The 20095-nt window shown below is 44.4% G+C and overlaps 1 protein-coding gene across 1 annotated transcript in view; it reads left to right on the top strand.

Moving 5' to 3' along the window:
- galnt9 (polypeptide N-acetylgalactosaminyltransferase 9) overlaps nt 1–20095 on the top strand; it is a 438662-nt gene that overhangs the window by 63141 nt on the left and 355426 nt on the right. The window contains exons 3-4 of the mRNA XM_043715359.2: nt 4109–4275; nt 12894–13068. Coding sequence (XP_043571294.1) covers nt 4109–4275; nt 12894–13068 — 342 coding nt within the window. The remainder of the gene's footprint in view (nt 1–4108; nt 4276–12893; nt 13069–20095) is intronic.

Here is a 20095-nt window from a genome sequence, read left to right on the forward strand (position 1 = left end):
AGGAGTGTCTTAAAGATGGAAAGAGATAATTAGGGCCAGAGTGTGAAAGGGAATTTCAAGCTCAGGGTCTGAGCGACTGAGTGTAGGGCCACAGCTGGTGGAGGGGTTAAAATCAGGGATACTCAGCTGCCACAAGGTCATGGAAAGTGTGGAAACAAAGATGAGAATGTGTTGGATAAGGCCAAAGACATGGAAATTGATATCAGATTTTACAGTGGACAAAAACAGGTTAGCCACAAGCCAGACAGAAGACACTGCAGAAAATGGTTTGCTCAGGTAAATCGTCTACCACATCCAAATTCCAGCTGCATAGAATTCCTACAGTGTGGACGTAGGCTATTCAGCCCATTGAGTCCACACTGACCCTCTGAATAGCATCCCATCCAGACACACCCTCTCCCTGTAACTCTGCATTTCCCAAGGCTAACCCACCTAGCCTGCACATCCCTGGATATTATAGGCAATTTCCCATGGCCAATCCACCATGATCTGCACATCTTTGGACTGTGGGAGGAAACCCATGCAGACAAGGGGTGGTGGGGGGTGGGGGGGAGGGGGGGGATGGGGAGTATACAAATCTGCAGTTAGGAAGAATGAGCAGACTGACATTCCAGCTGCAGGGAAAACCAATCGGGGGGCTGGGTTACGATTGAGACCGTAGAAGGCAGAAGGATTTGGAGAAACGAAAGGAATTTGACAATTGCGAGCTACATGTGGTAAAACTGCAAAAGTTTCACAAGTAATTCCAAATAAGGAAATTGGAATGTCAACATAGCAAGTCTAAACTAATTCTAATTCTAATTCTGAACTGTATAAAAGGCAGGGCGAAAGTGAGTAATGCAGATGCTGGAGATTAGAGCCAAGAGTGTGGTGCTGGAAAAGCCCAGCAGGTCAGGCAGCATCCGAGGAGCAGGAAAATAGACATTTCAGGCAAAAGCCCTTCATCAGGAATCCTGATGCTGCCTGACCTGCAGTGCTTTTCCAGCACCACCTCTTGGCTGTATAAAAGGCAGCCTGGGAATCCCTTGATTTTAGCAGTAACTCCAAGATAAGCAACTGTGAAGAAATCCCCTCCATCAGGAGGCTGGGGAAGGTACTGAGGAGAGCTCTAATCTGGCCAGCTGCCAACTCTCCCAGATAGTAATGTTTGGGGTTAATCACAGAACCCAGCAGAGGAAAGGACAGTGGTTGAGTTATCGCTAGTAATTAAAAGTATGTATTATTTACTTAAGTACTTAATAAATGAATGGAGTTTTATATATCTAAATATCTCCACTGTATCTTTGTCTATGTACAAACTGTTGTCTATCAAACACAGGCAACATGTGTGAAAATGGAGTTGTTGTGTAGATCAGCTAATGGTTGGGAGATAGTTGGGGATGGTAGGGGGAGGGGAGTGAACGGGGTTTGGTGGTTGGATGTTTATGACGGGCTAAATGTGACACTACAGTTGTGAACAATCCAGTTGGTCACCTTCACCATCACCTTTCAAACCTGTCACCAGGAAGGACAGGGGCAGCAGATACATGGGAACACCGCCCCCTGCATGTTCCCCTCTGAGCCACTCACATCCTGACTTGGAAATATATCGCTGTTCCTTCACTGTCACTGGGTCACCATCCTGGAATTCCCTCTCTAAGGGACATTGTGGGTTTACCCACAGCACATGGACTACAGTGGTTCAAGAAGGCAGCTCACCCCCACCTTCTCAAGGGGCAACTAGGGACGGGGCAATAAATACTGGGCTTAGCCAGTGATGCTCACAAACTTTGACAGAGTGGTGCAAAAGATAGTTTCTCAGGAGAGGGATGGAATTGGTAGCAAGGGAACTGACTTTGGAGTCCAAACATCACAATATTTGATCATCTCCTCTTCCTTTCTCTCCCATCAAGCATCCCCAGAAGTTATTTTATTCACACCCACCACCCTATGTGGTCACAAGTTTCACATTCTGGGCAGAGTGTTTTTTTCTCAATTTGCGTTGGATTCTCTCACAAGAGCCCTTAACATTTTTTTTACAAATGTGCAGAAAGATGAGGAGCGTATATTACCTGTATTAGAGATATTCTGACACACCTTGGAAGCAGGTGACACGGTGGCTCAGTGGTTAGCACTGCTGCCTCACAGCGCCAGGGACCCGGGTTCGATTCCTGCCTTGGGTGACTATCCATGTGAAGTTTGCACTTTCTCCCTGTGTCTGTGTGGGTTTCCTCCGGGTGCTCCGGTTTCCTCCCACAATCCATACATGTGCATGTTAGGTGAATTGACCGTGTTATATTGCCCATAGGTGCATTAGTCAGGGGTAAATATAGAGTAGGGGAATGGATCTGGGTGGGTTACTCTTTGGAGGTGTGGACTTTTTGGGCTGAAGGGTCTGTTTCCATACTGTAGGGGATCTAATCTAAAGGTGGGGCATGAACACTGTGCCTGTTCTTGCTAACCTAAATGGAAACAGCTGCCCTGACAATTTGTGCACTCAAACAATATAATAATTAATGTGAAAGCATGGTTTGAAAACATTTCACAAACAGGCTGTGGGGTGGGGGTGTGGAATGACTGATCACAGCTCCATAGATTGTGCTACTGAATGGTTGGTTTTTAATATTGACTTCATTGAGGGACTAATTAGACCTGAGCTCTAATACACTTGAAGCAATATTACAGTGAGCAGCTGCCCAGTTATTGTGTGAAAAGTTCCCAGAAGAGAATGAACGTAGCAAAACAGATGCTGCCACACTAGTTCTGTACGAGCCAATTTGTTACTTCAAATATTCAGCATGTTTTGTTTTTATTGGAAGGAGCAGGTAGTTTCCTTTGGAGAATATTGAGTGTACATGAAGGGCTTTGTTAGAGTAAATGAGGGGAGACCGTTCCCAGTAGCAGAAGGGGCACAGATTGAAGGTCATTGCAAAAACCACAATGGGACCAAACGGGACACGGGGATGAGTGAAGATTGATCAGGACGGGTCAGTAAGAACCTAATCAAAGAGGTGAGTTTTGGGGAGCAGCATGAAGAGGGGATTGGGAGGCGGAGGTTTAGAAAGGGAATTCCAGGATTTGGGGATTCGGCTGCAGAAGACACCAACGGAAATCAGAGATGTGTGGGAGACCAGAACTGGAGGAGTGCAGACAACTTGGGAAAGTCCGAGGTTACGGATATAGGGATGAACTAAGGCTGCAGCAGATTTAAAATACAAAGATAAGAATTTAAAAATTCCATGACATGCATGCTCTGTCAACATTAGATGGTTAGCACGAATTTTAAAGCTGCTAACTGGAATGGAAAATCACTATGACATTAAAAGGTTTGAAACAAATCAGACAGCTTGCTCATTCTTGTTATGTGACAATGAAGTTAGACTTGGGCAGGGAGCAGGGGGGAAACATTATAGTCAAATCCACATTTTCTTTAACTGAAGCCTATTTCTCTCAGTGGAGTGCTTTTCCTCCTCCTGTTTTAAAGGAATCTGCCAACTTTTTTCTGAGCTTTCACACACCACAAGAGTGTAATGTCACTTACAACTGCTGTTGTGTGATTAAGACAGATAGGTTTGGAATCTGTCAGCACAGCTCCCTGTACCTGCCTGGATAACAGAAATTGATCTTTACATAGTTCAAAGGCAATGAAAGACAAAAGGGGGGCTGGGTTTTGCAGGGTTGAGGCTTTTGATCTCTGCTCATTGCTCGGAACTGCAGAGTGATTGAGTAAACTTGTATTTGTGTAGTGCCTTTCATGACTCAGTGAATGATGGGATATGGCTTAGAATAAGACATCAATGCTGCCCTGGTCTTTCTAGAGATGATAGAGGCTTGAAGTGTTGCTACAATGCAAGTTATAGAGAGACTTCTAATTTATATAGGTTTCTCCAAAAGAAAGTGAATGATAATCACCAATGTTCAATATTTGCGAGGTTTTGCTGCATTTCTGTGTTTTACACTTTGCTGATTATGACAGTTATCTGGCTAACCCCCCACCCCGCCCCCGAATGTAATGTTGTATTTGTTGCTCCATATTTGTGTGTGTAATAAAGCACAGTTACCATTGAAATCAGAGAGCAGACTTACTGACCAAACCTCTTGGGTTCTGTTTTTTTTGTTGGGTTATAAGGTGCAAGCAGATGACATACCAGAGCAACCTCCCTCAGATCGCTGTGGTCTTCATCTTTGTGAATGAGGCTTTGTCGGTTATCCTGCGGTCAGTGCACAGCGTCGTCAATCACACGCCTCCACATCTCCTCAAAGAGGTCATCTTGGTCGATGACAACAGTGACAGTGGTAAGGACAGAATCTGAGGTAAACCCAGCTCCTCCCAACCAATGAGACCCATCCATTGCCGTTATACGTGGTTCTGCTCTCTTCTAGACCCCACCCTGTTTCCTGGCCAACGTCTCTGTCTCAGGCTTGGTGCAGTGAAGCTCAACACAAGTTGGAAGAACAGCACCTCATTTTCCACATGGGAGCCTTCAGTACTGGTGTTCAATAATTTCTGGACCTGAACACCTTCCCTCACATTGTTTTCCAAGTCCCCACACCATGACCCTGTCAGGCCAGGCTGTTTGCATGTTAGCCAACACATTTTCATCTACTCATTCCCCCCATTGCCTACCTTCCCCCCCCACCTCTGTCTCCATCTCCACCTGTCCACCCGCTCACTCCTTTTCCCCACAACCCCTGTCATCAGTATAAATACCATACTTTCCCAGTTACTATCAGAAGGATCACTGCAATTGAAATGTTAACTCTTTCTCTCTCCACAGATTCTGCCAGACCTGCTGAGTTTCTCCAGCACTTTGTGTTGATTTCCAGCATCCATAGTTCTTTGCTTTATTATGTATGACCATTAATTCAGACCAATCAGCTAAGGGCTAGGGAAGAACTTTAGCTAGTCACCAATCTGCCCAGCTGGGTTACCGTGGTGATCTACCTGCCAAGTATGGGGGTTGGTCCTGGGGACAATTGGAGCCCCTGGGTGGCAGCCACTAGCATTGGCCTCTGAGAGCCCAACCCCTACCTCAGACTCTCCTGAAGCCCTTTAACCGGTGGCTCCCACCCCACAACAGGAAGCTGAAGAACACTCCCCTTCTCGCTGCTAGATCTCCTGTGAAGTAGGGTTGACTGGTGGCCCTTAGGACTCAGTGGCTGCCAGTTTCTATGATTGGCGAGTTTCTCAGTCTATGTGCTGCCTTGGTGTCAGCTCTTACTTTGATCTGTCATGCACCAATCAAATCATCTCGGCAGTTAATTGCCAGCTAACACTGTTGTCCTTGCAATGTCATTGGAAATGGGAAAAATCACCCACTTGGTTTGACAAGCAAGTCAAATGTCAGTTCCATCTTGTAGACATCTGATTATAGATTTAAAATGTGCACACAGATATGTGCACACCTCCCCCCCCCCCCCCCCCCCCACACCCCCATTGATGTATTTTCCACGGAGAGATATCAGAGTTAGCATTTTTGGTAAAGTGACCCTTCTTCAGAACTGAGGAAGAGTCACTGGACCTGACTGAAATGTTAACTCTTATTTCTCTCTACACATGCTGCCAGACTTGCTGAGCTTTTCCAGCAAATTCTGATGTGGTTTCTGATTTACAGCATCCACAGGACTTTCGGAATTTATTTCCCTTTTGCTTTGAAGTCCTGCTGCTGCACAAATCTCTACCACTGAGGTCATCTCTGGGCCTGTCCCTGATCTTCAGCAGTCCTCATTAAGCCAGAAACTAAGAGGTGGGCACAAACTTTCTCTCCTGAAAACCACTCTACTTCAGGTCTCCACTTGGGGCTGTGGGAGGGCTGGAGACTTTGTTAGTGATTACATTGAACGTGGAACATAGAACTTAAAACAGTACAGCACAGTACAGGCCCTTCGGCCCTTGATATTGTGCCAACCTTTTATCCTACTAAGATCAGACTAACCTATATTTTACTATCATCCATATTCCTATGCAAGAGTTCGTAAATCTCCCTAGTGTATCTGACTGTACCACCACCGCTGGCAGTGCATTCTACACACCCACCACTCTCTGTGTAAAGAATCTACCCCTGACATTTCCCTAAACCTTCCTCCAATCATCTTAAAATTATGCCCCCTTGTGATAGTCACAGTCCTGGCTACAGGTTGTGGGGGCAGCACCAATGCAGTTGGGTCTGGGTGAAGATATCTCCTAAGGTTTCAGTGCATTCTCACTATCCTGTGCTGACCATCCTCAGGTCCCACCTTCACACTGCAACATGAGAAGCACTCAGGCTCTACGTTATCCAAGAATTATCTTCATTTTCTTCACTTTGCCGCTTTCTCGGCAGGTATTGAGCCATCCATTTAGCAGATGATTCTCACTTTCAGTCTAACCTTCTCAAATGTTTCTTCACAGTTATAGGAACAGCGCTGAGAGAAAATCTTAAAAATCACACAGTTTGATTTGTTGATTTTTCTCCTTTGCTTGCAGCTGTGCTGTGGAATTCATTCTTTAAATTCTTGGGGACTGCAGTGTGATCTTGGAGGGACTGGCAAATCAGAGTCAGGGTGGGGACAGGGAATGTGCATCAGTGCCTGTGCCATCTCATGCACCCAGTAGCAATGGCATCATCTCAGTGAATGTTACCATGGTGGCAGAAACAATTTAGTCATCGCACTAATCCAATGGGATAGGCTAATACTGTTCTGTTGCCAGTTTAGGAATAAAAGTGTAATCAGAGCTTGTTCAGTGTAAGATGAATGAGGTGGAACAGTTCCCAGTGAGCAGAGTCTCATGCACTCCACTTCATCATCGACTATCATGTTAGAGCACAGGCTGCTCTGCCTGTTCAAATGCTGTTAGGATTCTTTGCAGAACGCCGCTAGTGATCTCCGCTATTGCTCAGTTGATAGCAGCATTCTTTGACCTTATGACAGAGGAGCAAAAGGAGGTCATTCAGCCCATCAAATCTGCTCGGCCATTCAATGAAATCATGACTGATCTGATAATCCTTCGCTTCACGTTCCTGCCTTCCCTCCATAACTTTGATTCCTTACAGATTAAAAATCTGTCTGTCTCAGCCTTGAATACACTTCATGACCCAGCACTTGCCGGCCTCTGTGGGAAAGAATTCCACAGATTTACTCCCCTGTGTGAAACGTTCCTCCTCAAATCTGTCTTAAATATGGGACTCCTTACCCTGAGATGCTGCCATCTAGTCCTCGACTCTCTGCAGTTACCCTGTCAAGCCCCCGAAGAGATTTATATGTTTCAATAAGGTCCCCTTCATTTTAAGCTCCATTGATTACAACCCAAACTACTTCATGCTCCTCAGAAGAAGCTCCCTCCAATCACAGCAGTGAACCTTTTCTGCACGACCCCCAATGTCAGTCTATCTTTCCTTAGGTAAGGGGATCAAAATTGTTCACAGTATTCCAGCTATGATCTAATTATGCCTTGTATAATTTTAGCAAGAACTTCCACTTTTGTTCTCCATGCCCTTAGACATAAAGGCAAACATTCCATTTGCCTTCCCTATTACCCGCTGAACTTGAATATTAGCATTTTATAAACGATGACTCCAAATCCGCTGTTGCTTTCTGCAGTCTTTCTCCATTCATATAATATTCAGCTCTTCTGTTCTTCTTGCCAAAGGGCATAAACTCACCCTTTCCCACTTAGCACTCAGTTATAGAGTTATAGATTCAAGTACCTCTCTCAACTACGATTCAAGGCTGACCCTCCCAGTGCAGGACTGAGTGAGTGCTGCACTGTTGAAGGTCCTTATATCATTTTTCAAACAAGATGTCAAACCAAGCTGGATGTAAATGATCAGTTAACATTTTTCCAATGAAAAACACAGGAGTTCTCTCTGGTGGCCTGGACAATGTCAATCTCTCAATCAACATTACAGTCAAAATAGAAAATAGGAACAGGAGTAGGCCATTCGGCCCTTTGAGCCTGCTCTGTCATTTAATATGATCCTGGAAGATCGTCCAACTCCCTCCCCTGTTCCCATTTCCCCCCCAATACCCTTTGATCCCTAAGAACTATATCCAACTACTTTGTAAAAACAGTCAATGTTTTGACCTCAACCACTTTCTGTAGCAAAAATCCATAAGTAGAAACAGATGACCCGTTCATTGGCAGATCGTGGTCTGTGGGAGCTTGCTATGTGGAAACTGGCTGCCATGTTTCTGACATTACAGCAATGAACTCTTCAATAATTATTTCATTGGCTGTGAAGCATTTTCAAATGATACAAAGAATTGTGGATGCTGGCAATCTGAAACCAAATCAGAAATTGCTGGAGAAACTCAGTAGGTCTGGTAGCATATGTGGGGAAAAAGCAGAGTGAACCTTTCAGACCCTTCTTCAGAGCTCAGTTCTTTGTGGTCACTGGACCTGAAACATTAACTCTGCTTTCTCTCTATGGATTTTGCCAGAGCTGCAGAGATTTTCCCAGCAATTTCAGATGTTTAAAGAAACATAATTCCTCTTCCTGAAGCAGTCATTAACTTGCTGCCATGGCCACAGAAATCCCATTGGTTTGGCCATTGACCTTGACTCCTAGTTCTGAACATGGGGACACTTCCTATTCTCTTCTGAATCTTCTGTTCAAGCTTATGAAGTCATAGAGTCAGAGAGATGTACAGGATGGAAACAGACCCTTCGGACCAACCCGTCCATGCTGACCAGATATCCCAACCCAATTTGGTCCCATCTGCCAGCACCCCGCCCATATCCCTCCAAACCCTTTCTATTCATATACCCATCCAAATGCCTCTTCAATGTTGCAATTGTACCAGCCTCCACCACATCCTCTGGCAGCTCATTCCATACACATACCACCTTCTGCATGAAACTGTTGCCCCTTAGGTCTCTTTTATATCTTTCCCCTCTCACCCTAAACCTATGCCCTCTAGTTCTGGACTCCCCCAACCCAGGGAAAAGACTTTGTCTATTTATCCTATCCATGCCCCTCATAATTTTATAGACCTCTATAAGGTCACCCCTCAGCCTCCGACGCTCCAAGGGAAAACAGCCCCAGCCTGTTCAGCCTCTCCCTATAACTCAAATCCTCCAACCCTGGCAACATCCTTGTAAATCTTTTCTGAACCCTTTCAAGTTTCACAACATCTTTCCGATAGGAAGGAGACCAGAATTGCACGCAATATTCCAACAGTGGCCTAACCAATGTCCTGTACAGCCGCAACATGACGTCCCAACTCCTGTACTCAATACTCTGACCAATAAAGGAAAGCATACCAAACGCCTTCTTCACTATCCTATCAACCTGCGACTCCACTTTCAAGGAGCTATGAACCTGCACTCCAAGGTCTCTTTGTTCAGCAACACTCTCTAGGACCTTACCATTAAGTGTATAAGTCCTGCTAAGATTTGCTTTCCCAAAATGCAGCACCTCGCATCTATCTGAATTAAACTCCATCTGCCACTTCTCAGCCCATTGGCCCATCTGGTCCAGATCCTGTTGTAATCTGAGGTAACCCTCTTCGCTGTCCACTACACCTCCAATTTTGGTGTCATTTGCAAACTTACTAACTGTACCTCTTATGCTCGCATCCAAAACATTTATGTAAATGACAAAAAGTAGAGGGCCCAGCACCGATCCTTGTGGCACTCCACTGGTCACAGGCCTCCAGTCTGAAAAACAACCCTCCATCACCACTCTCTGTCTTCTACCTTTGAGCAAGTTCTGTATCCAAATGGCTAGTTCTCCCTATATTCTGTGAGATCTAACCTTGCTAATCAGTCTCCCATGGGGAACCTTGTCAAACACTTTACTGAAGTCCATATAGATCACATCTACCGCTCTCCCCTCATCAATCCTCTTTGTTATTTCTTCAAAAAACTCCATCAAGTTTGTGAGACATGATTTCCCACGCACAAAGCCATTTGACTATCCCTAATCAGTCCTTGCCTTTCCAAATACATGTACATCCTGTCCCTCAGGATTCCCTCCAACAACTTGCCCACCACCGAGGTCAGGCTCACTGGTCTATAGTTCCCTGGCTTGTCCTTACCACCCTTCTTAAACAGTGGCATCACGTTTGCCAACCTCCAGTCTTCCGGCACCTCACCTGTGACTATCGATGATACAAATATCTCAGCAAGAGGCTCAGCAATCACTTCTCTAGCTTCACACAGAGTTCTCGGGTACACCTGATCAGGTCCTTGGGATTTATCCACCTTTATGCATTTCAAGACATCCAGCACTTCCTCCTCTGTAATCTGGACATTTTGCAAGATGTCACCATCTATTTCCCTACAGTCTATATCTTCCATATCCTTTTCCACAGTAAATACTTGTTTAGTATCTCCCCCATTTTCTGCGGCTCCACACAAAGGCCGCCTTGCTGATCTTTGAGTGGCCCTATTTTCTCCCGAGTTACCCTTTTGTCCTTAACGTATTTGTAAAAACCTTTTGGATTCTCCTTAACTCTATTTGCCAAAGCTATCTCATATCCCCGTTTTGCCCTCCTGATCTCCCTCTTATTTTTCTGAACCAAACCCTCAATTTCTTTAGTCATCCAGCATTCCCTATACCTACCAGCCTTTCCTTTCACTCTGACAGAAATATACTTTCTCTGGATTCTCATTATCTCATTTCTGAAGGCATCCCATTTTCCAGCCGTCCCTTTACCTACGAACATCTGCCCTCAATCAGCTTTTGAAAGTTCTTGCCTAATACCATCAAAATTGGCCTTTCTCCAATTTAGAACTTCAACTTTTAGATCTGGTCTATCCTTTTCCACCATTATTTTAAATCTATAGAATTATGGCCCTAACATCATATCAAGGTTATAGCTGACCTGGGTGATGTTGGACATCCTGTATGGAAAACCTTGAAGAATTTTTCACTCCCTAACACCTAACATTCTGAACTCTAGTGAAAGCTCAATTCCCCCCAAAGGTTGACTGGAAATAAAATCCCCAAAAGACGAGGTTACAGCAGTTAGATTGGCCAAGATCAGCAATATTACTCTCTCATTGTTAATGTAAGTGTAGGCTGCAGCTGCTGAGAGGGATTTATTCTTTAGTCATTCACAGGATGGCCAGCATTTATTGCCATCCCTAATTACCCAGAGGGCAGTTAAGAGTCACCCACATTGCTGTGGGCCTGGAGTCACATATTGGCCAGACCAGGTAAGGATGGCAGTTTCCTTCCCTAAAAAGGACATTAGTGACCCAGATGGGTTTCAAACAAATCAACCACAGTTGTGCGATCATTAGAATTGTAATTCCAATTTTTTTATTGAATTCAAGCTCTCCAGTATTTGTTAAGGTAGGATTTGAACCCAAGTCCGGAGAACTGTGCCTGGATCAGTGATAAAACCACTGAACCATCACCTCCCCTGAGTGGGTGTGGGAGTTTTCCGTTCTCATAATTCACTGGGCAAAAATATTCCAAAGATAGGAGAATCCTGTAGAAATCTCTTTATTCAATGAGTGGGGAGAATGGGACTTCCATGTACAGGTTATGGTGAACAGAATACACATACTTAAAAGGAGAGCTGGATGGGAGAACATGACTGAGGAAGGCGATAGGAGAACACAAGTGATGAAATGTCGGAGGATTGAGAGGAGGAGGCTCATATGAAGCATAAGTGCAAATATCAGCTGCTCCCCCCCCCCCCCCCAAAACATTACCCTCTCTTTCACTTATTGGCTCCAAACCATCATGGGCTTGTTGGGCCAAATGGCCAGTCTCTGTGCTGTAAAATCTGCACAAATCAAATTCTCCTGGACTGGTGCATTCTCAGCTTTGATACATTAATGGCTGATTCAAACATTGTGAGGCACCAATCGATGGCCTTCAGTAACCCCTCTGCAGACTCCGTGTTCTCACCCATTCTTTCAAACCCTAAAGACAGTCTCGGGTTCTGGCTCTCCATTGTCTGTGTCTCTGTCTCGCACATCCACTGTCATAGAGGTCTACAACACAGAGAAAGATGCTTTGACTCATTTTTGATCAGTAAAGAAGCATACCACCATCTAATTATTCTAATCCAATTTACCAGCACTTGGCCCAGGGCCTTATATACTTTGGTGTCACAAGTGCACATCTATATCCTTCTTAAAATGTTCTGAATGTCTCTGCCCCTCCCACCCTTCCAGGCAGGGAGTTCTGGAAGAAAATTTCCTCACATCTCCAAACCTTCTACCCCTTACGTCAAATCTATGTCCCCGGTCACTGATCCTTTCACCTTTGTCCTGTGTACTCTGTCTATAGTCCTCAATTTTATCCATTTCAATGATGTTCCCCTTCAATCTCCTCTGCTGTAAAGAGTAATAACCCCAGTCTGTCCAATCTCTCTTCAGAACTGAAACCTGCCAACCTTGTCTGTCCCTCTTGCTGTTTCTAACACTCACTGTCTCTCTCTTTTGCTTTCTCTTCCTACATTGTCCATGGGCCCCAGATTAATTGTCTTGATGTACCATTATTTATCCTACAGCACAATAGTCTCGTTACTGTGCAACTCCACACTATACAAGAATTGCACAATACAAATAACACTTAAGGTGTAGGTGATCTAATTACATTACAGCCAATGTGCATTTTAAAGACTTGCACTTTCGAAACAGTATCCCCTATTTGGCAGTCACATTACAGTGAATTCACATTGATGAAACGCATGTTATAGCAGAATGATCTGTATGTCAGTTAAACTTGCATTCACATTTCAATGTGTTCAAAGATTGTCAGTTTACACCAAACTTCTTTGCCATCGGTAACGTGGGTGCACAGATTCTGCGTGACCTCCTGGTTTCTGGCCTACAGTAAGTTTCACTCCCACATCAAATATTCAACAGTGGTCCAGAAAGGACAGTCTGGGAAAGGCTGATGTTGAACTCATGAGACATGTAGCCAACTCAGTCTCGGTTTGTAATACAACAATGTCTCCGTTCTTTTTAGTGGAACTGAAAATCAACCTGGACCAATATATCAACAAGAGATACCCAGGACTTGTGAAAATAGTTCGGAACAGCAAGAGGGAAGGGCTGATTCGAGCCAGAATACAAGGCTGGAAGGTGGCAACTGCGCCAGTGGTTGGGTTTTTCGATGCTCATGTTGAGTTCAACGTTGGGTGGTGAGTAATGTCGTTCCACACCTTGTCATTTCATCAAATGTCTGGCTCGTTTTCACCTGCATTGACCAGACTTTTCCAGGGTGTTTCACACGCATTATGACATCACTTCATTCAAAAACTCAAAAATGAATTCATTCAGAGCAAAACAAGACCTAAGATTAAAGATTTCAGGGGGTCGGGGAGGGAAAGATTTTGGACATTTGGTTTTGAAATGCTTTAGGCAATTAACACAGATCCCTCTGTCTGTGATAACTTCCTGTAGCATTCATTTTGTAAGTGGTTGACTCCAGTCAGTCTCTTGTTCAGAGAAATTCAGAGTATCTCATCAAGACTGGGCCTTTAAAATTATGAAATGGAAGTCCACAAACAAATATTATGGAAAATTGTTGAGAAAAGGCATGTTTCACTGAAGATTTTATCTTGTACTCATCAGAACAATTTGCAAGATATAACAGACAAAATGCAAGTATTGCTTTCTCTCCACATGGTATTTCTCACTGTGATGATACTGTACCCTTTCAGAGATGGGTTCTATGCTGTTTCTCTTGTGTTATCACAATAGTGCAGAAATGTCTCTTTCAGACAGGTGGTTGGTAAACAGCTTTGAATTCTCCCTCTGTTTTTTTTGAAAAGGAAGACAAAACAATCATGAGTTGGTAGGGTCAGGCTCACGCAGACCCAGAAGGATTTTGGCTTCGTTTTCAGTTGTTAATTAGGTTTCACTGGCTGCTGGAGCTAAAAGCTTGAGTTCCCTGCTATTAGAGTGAAGTCTTGGAAAGCCAGACTTTCTTTAAAAAAACCAGAAAGAGAAGATTGTTTCTCTCTTCTGGACTGGAGAGAGACAGCATGTGAGAATCATAACTGTGTAACTAAGTTGCTGAATGGCCTTTGCCAAGGATGTTTATAGGATAGAACATAGAACATAGAACAATACAGCACAGAACAGGCCCTTCGGCCCACGATGTTGTGCCGAACATTTGTCCTAGCTTAAGCACCCATCCATGTACCTATCCAATTGCCGTTTAAAGGTCACCAAAGATTCTGATTCTACCACTCCCACAAGCAGCGCATTCCATGCCCCCACCACTCTCTGGGTAAAGAACCTACCCCTGACATCTCCCCTATACTTCCACCCTTCACCTTAAATTTACGTCCCCTTGTAACACTCTGTTGTACCCGGGGAAAAAGTCTCTGACTGTCTACTCTATCTACTCCTCTGATCATCTTATAAACCTCTATCAAGTCACCCCTCATCCTTCGCCGTTTCAACGAGAAAAGGCCGAGCACTCTCAACCTATCCTCATACGACCTATTCTCCATTCCAGGCAACATCCTGGTAAATTTTCTCTGCACCTTCTCCAAAGCTTCCACATCTTTCCTAAAGTGAGGCGACCAGAACTGCACACAGTACTCCAAATGTGGCCTAACCAAAGTCCTGTACAGCTGTAACATCACTTCACGACTCTTGAATTCAATCCCTCTGCTAATGAACGCTAATACACTATAGGCCTTCTTACAAGCTCTATCCACCTGAGTGGCAACTTTCAAAGATCTATGAACATAGACCCCAATATCCCTCTGTTCCTCCACCTTACTAAGAACCCTACCGTTAACCCTGTATTCCGCATTCTTATTTGTCTTTCCAAAATGGACAACCTCACACTTGGCAGGGTTGAACTCCATCTGCCACTCCTCAGCCCAGCTCTGCATCATATCTAAGTCCCTTTGCAGCCGACAATAGCCCTCCTCACTATCCACAACTCCACCAATCTTTGTATCATCTGCAAATTTACTGACCCACCCTTCGACTCCCTCATCCAAGTCATTAATAAAAATTACAAACAGCAGAGGACCCAGAACTGATCCCTGCGGAACTCCACTTGTAACTGGGCTCCAGGCTGAATATTTACCATCTACCACCACTCTCTGACTTCGACCGGTTAGCCAGTTTTCTATCCAATTGGCCAAATTTCCCTCTATCCCATGCCTCCTGACTTTCCGCATAAGCCTACCATGGGGAACCTTATCAAATGCCTTACTAAAATCCATGTATACTACATCCACTGCTCTACCCTCATCCACATGCTTGGTCACCTCCTCAAAGATTTCAATAAGACTTGTAAGGCAAGACCGACCCTTCACAAATCCGTGCTGGCTGTCCCTAATCAAGCAGTGTCTTTCCAGATACTCATAAATCCTATCCCTCAGTACCCTTTCCATTACTTTGCCTACCACCGAAGTAAGACTAACTGGCCTGTAATTCCCGGGGTTATCCCTATTCCCTTTTTTGAACAGGGGCACAACATTCGCCACTCTCCAGTCCCCTGGTACCACCCCCCGTTGACAGTGAAGACGAAAAGATCATTGCCAACGGTACTGCAATTTCCTCTCTTACTTCCCACATAATCCTAGGATATATACCGTCAGGCCCGGGGGACTTGTCTATCCTCAAGTTGTTCAAAATGTCCAACACATCTTCCTTCCTGACAAGTATCTCCTCTAGCTTACCAGTCCATTTCACACGCTCCTCTTCAACAATACGGTCCCTCTCGTTTGTAAATACTGAAGAAAAGTACTCATTCAAGACCTCTCCTATCTCTTCCGACTCAATACACAGTCTCCCACTACTGTCCTTGATCGGACCTACCCTCGTTCTCGCCATTCTCGTGTTTCTCACATACGCATAAAATGCCTTTGGGTTATCCTTGATCCTATCCGCCAAAGATTTTTCATGCCTTCCTCTTAGCTCTCCTAATCCCTTTCTTCAGCTCCCTTCTGGCTATCCTGTATCCCTCCACTGTTCTGTCTGAACCCTGTTTCCTCAACCTTATGTAAGCCCCCTTCTTCCTCTTTACAAGACCTTCAACCTCCCTCGTCAACCAAGGTTCCCTCACACGACCATCTCTTTCCTGCCTGACAGGTACATACATAGCAAGGACACGTCGTATCTGTTCCTTGAAAAAGTTCCACATTTCCACGACATCCTTCCCTGACAGCCTATGCTCCCAACTTATGCTCCTCAGATCCTGTTACAATATAGGATGCTGCCTATATTGTAACAATTGATGATTAGTGACTAAGTAATACATTATCATAAGTATTTCCATAGAGCAAAGTGATACCAATTCTTCCTTTTGTTGTATTTTAACTGTGTTGTAAGAATAGAGTGTGTTTCATCAAAGCTTAGTGGTGGACTAATTGAATCATATCTGAAACACAGGACCTTACACTTGCGTTTTATTTTTTTTAAAGTTAGGCTCCCTCCATAACAGTTTGGGGGATCTAGTCTGATCCAAAATGCTTGTAAAGTGTCCTGATGAGTGCAAGATGAAAAGCTTAGTCAGAATGTGTCTTTCCTGGGTAAAACTCAAATTAGATTAGATCCCCTACAGTGTGGAAACAGGCCCTTCGGCCCAACAAGTCCACACCAATCCTCTCAAGATTAACCCACTCAGACCCGTTTCTCTCTGACTAATGCACCTAACACTATGGGGCAATTTCCTCATGGCCAATTCACCTGACCTACACATTTTTGGACTGTGGGAGGAAACCAGAGCACCCGGAGGAAACCCACACAGACATGGGGAGAATGTGCAAACTCCTCACAGACTGTCGCCCAAGGCTGGAATTGAACCTGGGTCCCTGGCGCTGTGAGGCAGCATGCTAACCACTGTGCCACCCTGTATGTTCCAATTCTGGAATACCAACTGATTGTTAACATTCTTTAGTTATGAACCCTGAATCACAATGTCATAGAGCTGTACAGCACAGTGAGAGGCAGGGAAAGAAAGAAGCTGTTGGTGATAATTCTACCTATGCCTCTGGAAAAACCCCTTCTTGTGTCTGAAGAGTGTGGAACAGATGGCAACTTGAATACACTTAATGTGCTATGCTCCTAGGCTATAGCAATAGTACATGCTCACAATGACACTGGCTGGCTTAGCATTCTCATGGCTCCGGATCTAACTGAGGCTGCGCATGTTCAGGAACAGGTGACCAACCTGCTCTATGCAAAAGGCACTGGTGTGTTGTTTATGAAAAGCCAGTGGGCCATGGGAATTGCTGGCTGGCATTAATCACCCATCCCTAGTCACTCAGCTTCAGGCCAGCTTGCTAGGCCATTTCAGAGGGCAAAAGTGAGTACTGCAGATGCTGGAGCACCACACTAATCTAGGCCATTTCAGAGTCAACCACATTGCTGTAGGTACGTAATGCATTGGCTGACAGAGTTTGTCAATGGTACAAGCCAATATTCACACATGCGGTGCCTGTATTTATTTTTTAAATTCATTCAGGGATGTGGGCATTGCTGGCCAGACAGCATTTATTAGGTGGAAGTGAGGACTGCAGTTGTTGGAGATCAGAGTCAAGGTTAGAGTGGTGTTGGAAAAGCAAAAGTCCTTCATAATCCTGCTCCTCAGATGCTGCCTGACCTGCTGCGCTTTTCCAGCTCCACTCTAATCCTGAGGCAGCATTTATTGCCCATCCCTAATTACCCAGAGGGCAGTTAAGATTCAACCACATTGCTGTGGGTCAGGAGTCACATGTAAGCCAGACCAGGTAAGGATGGCAGTTTCTTTCCCTGAAGGACATTAGTGAACCAGATGGGTTTTTCCTGCAATTGACACATGAATCCATAGACCCATAATTCCAGAATTACTTTTCATTGAATTAAAACTCTACCATCTCTTGGGTCCCCAGAACATTGAGTCATGGGGTTAGCAGTCCACTGATAATCCCACTAGGCTATCGCCTTCCCCAAAGACTAATCTTTTCTCTCGACTGTCCTGTCTTTGTCCTGCATCAAGAATCCATTTTGTCATTTGATCTCTTACAAATCAACCTCGCTGAAATTTGCAAAAATTTCTTTCTCGTGTCCAGTTTCCAGGGTCAGGTTGGGAGCCCAGAAATGCTGGCTGCAGGATTCCAAATGAAATTATAAAGAAGGTGGTGTGGTCATTCCTGGGAGTGACCATCTCGGACAATGGCCATTCCTCAGAGTGACTCTCCCTGGGAGTGACTATCCTTTGTGATTGCTATCTGCTCAATATCACATTGCTATTCATGGGAGCTTCCTGTCCAAAAATTGGCTACCGTTTTTCCAATGATAAAATAGTGGCTATGCATCAGAAGAACTTCACTGGACATAACATGCTTTGTGACATTCTGAATGTAAGTTTTCCCATATTTAATTAGTGGATTAGAGAATTGAAGCAATTTGATTTTCTGTCTTGTATCTTTCCTCCTGGACTTCGTCTGTGATTGGAGAAAAGGTGTGAGGACTGCAGATGCTGGAGAGTCAGAGTTGAAAAGTGTTGCACTGGAAAAGCACAGCCGATCAGGCAGCATCCAAGGAGCATGAGAGTCGATGTTTCGGGCGTAAGCTCTTCATCAGTAATTCCTGATGAAGGGCTTATGCCCAAAATATAGACTGTCCTGCTGCTCGGATGCTGCCTGGCCGGCTGTGCTTTTCCAGTGCAACACTTTTTCGACTCTGTACGTGATTGGACACTGGAATTTTACTTTAGCCTATAATGATATGGCACTGCAGATTTTAAACTCTTATCTCCTGACTGAATGCTTTGCTTCTTTTGAGATTATTAGGACAGGTGGTCACAAGACAATAGATGACACCAAATCTACACAATGACTCATTTTTTAAACAATACCATTAGTTGAGGTACATTCTGAAAGCTGTGGGAATGTTTAAACAATTGGCACAATTCTATCAAAGTTATCTGGAGGCTGTTTCTTAAAATATGTTCCTAATTGGATCGAATTGAATGTTTAAAACTATGTAAGCACAATCAAACATTGTATTTTTTAAAAAAAATTCCATTCAATTAACAGCTGCTTTGAATTTCCTTATTAATGGGAGAAGCTGATTAAATTGCCTGTTGGGTCCCTTCACTTGACAGAGAGTGTTGCTTTTCAATAGCAATTAATTGGTCATAAAATGTTTTAAAAATAATTATTTCAAGGGATTTTGACCTCATTGACAAGGTCAGCAATTTCTGCCCACCCCTAAATGCCCTTGAGCTGATGGTCTCACCGGACCGTTTCAAAGGCCACATTGCTGTGGGTCTGGAGTTGGCCAGACCAGGTACGGATGGCAGATTCCCTTCCCTAAAGGGCATTAGTCAACCAGATGGAATTTTAATGACAATGGTAGTTGTCATAGTTTCCACTTGCAGAAGTTGGATTTATACTCCAGATTTTAGTTAATTTTAAATTTCATCTGTTGCTTTTGTTGGACTCAAACAGCATTAGCCTGGGGCTTTGGAGCTTAGAGTCGACTGCAGGTATTGCTTTGCTACCAGCTGGGATTTAACTGGGTCCAAAACACTAACCTCAGGGTGAAAATGTTCAGCAACAGTAACATGAAAGAGATGGGTCTCTTCCAGTCACCTCCCATAGTCAGGTCAGGAGCCGAGAAACACAGGCTGTGGGACCTCAAGGAAGTTGTGATAGAGGTGGTGTGACCATTCCTGGGAGTGACTATCCTTGGTGATTGTTGTCCCTTGGAGTGACCATGAAAAGTTGGATGCTAATAGTGGAGTGTTGGTGTTTACCTTCATTCACATACTCAGGCTGCAGATCAGAATGCAGGCTTTGTTTATGGACTAGTGTTTAAGAGTTTGCAGATGCTGTGAATCTGGTACTGGGTGTAACTCCAAAGCAAGCAGGGCCACATGAGGAGCTAGTAGGGCAGGTGACAGACAGAGAAGTTTAAAAAGAGGAAGGAGGGAGACTGAAGTTTAAAAAGGGAATTCCAGAGCTCATGTGAGACTGAGGCTGTCAGTGTTTAAAACCAAGGATGTTTAGTTGGCCAGCTTCAAAGTAGGTTGGATATCTCCATGGATAGTAGGGGCTGGAGAAGGTTACTGAGATCAGAAGGGGTAATGTCTGAACGGGGCATTTCAAAACAAGGATGAGAATCTTAAAGCCAAGGTATTGGCAAATGGGGAAGCGGTCAGCGAGGATGGGAAGGCATGGACCAGTGCAAATTTCGGATAAAGGCAGCAGA

This window comes from Chiloscyllium plagiosum, unplaced genomic scaffold, assembly GCF_037043375.1.
Source record: "Chiloscyllium plagiosum isolate Xiang-an unplaced genomic scaffold, Cpla_swu_hap1 HiC_scaffold_24, whole genome shotgun sequence".
NCBI classification, from domain to species: domain Eukaryota; kingdom Metazoa; phylum Chordata; class Chondrichthyes; order Orectolobiformes; family Hemiscylliidae; genus Chiloscyllium; species Chiloscyllium plagiosum.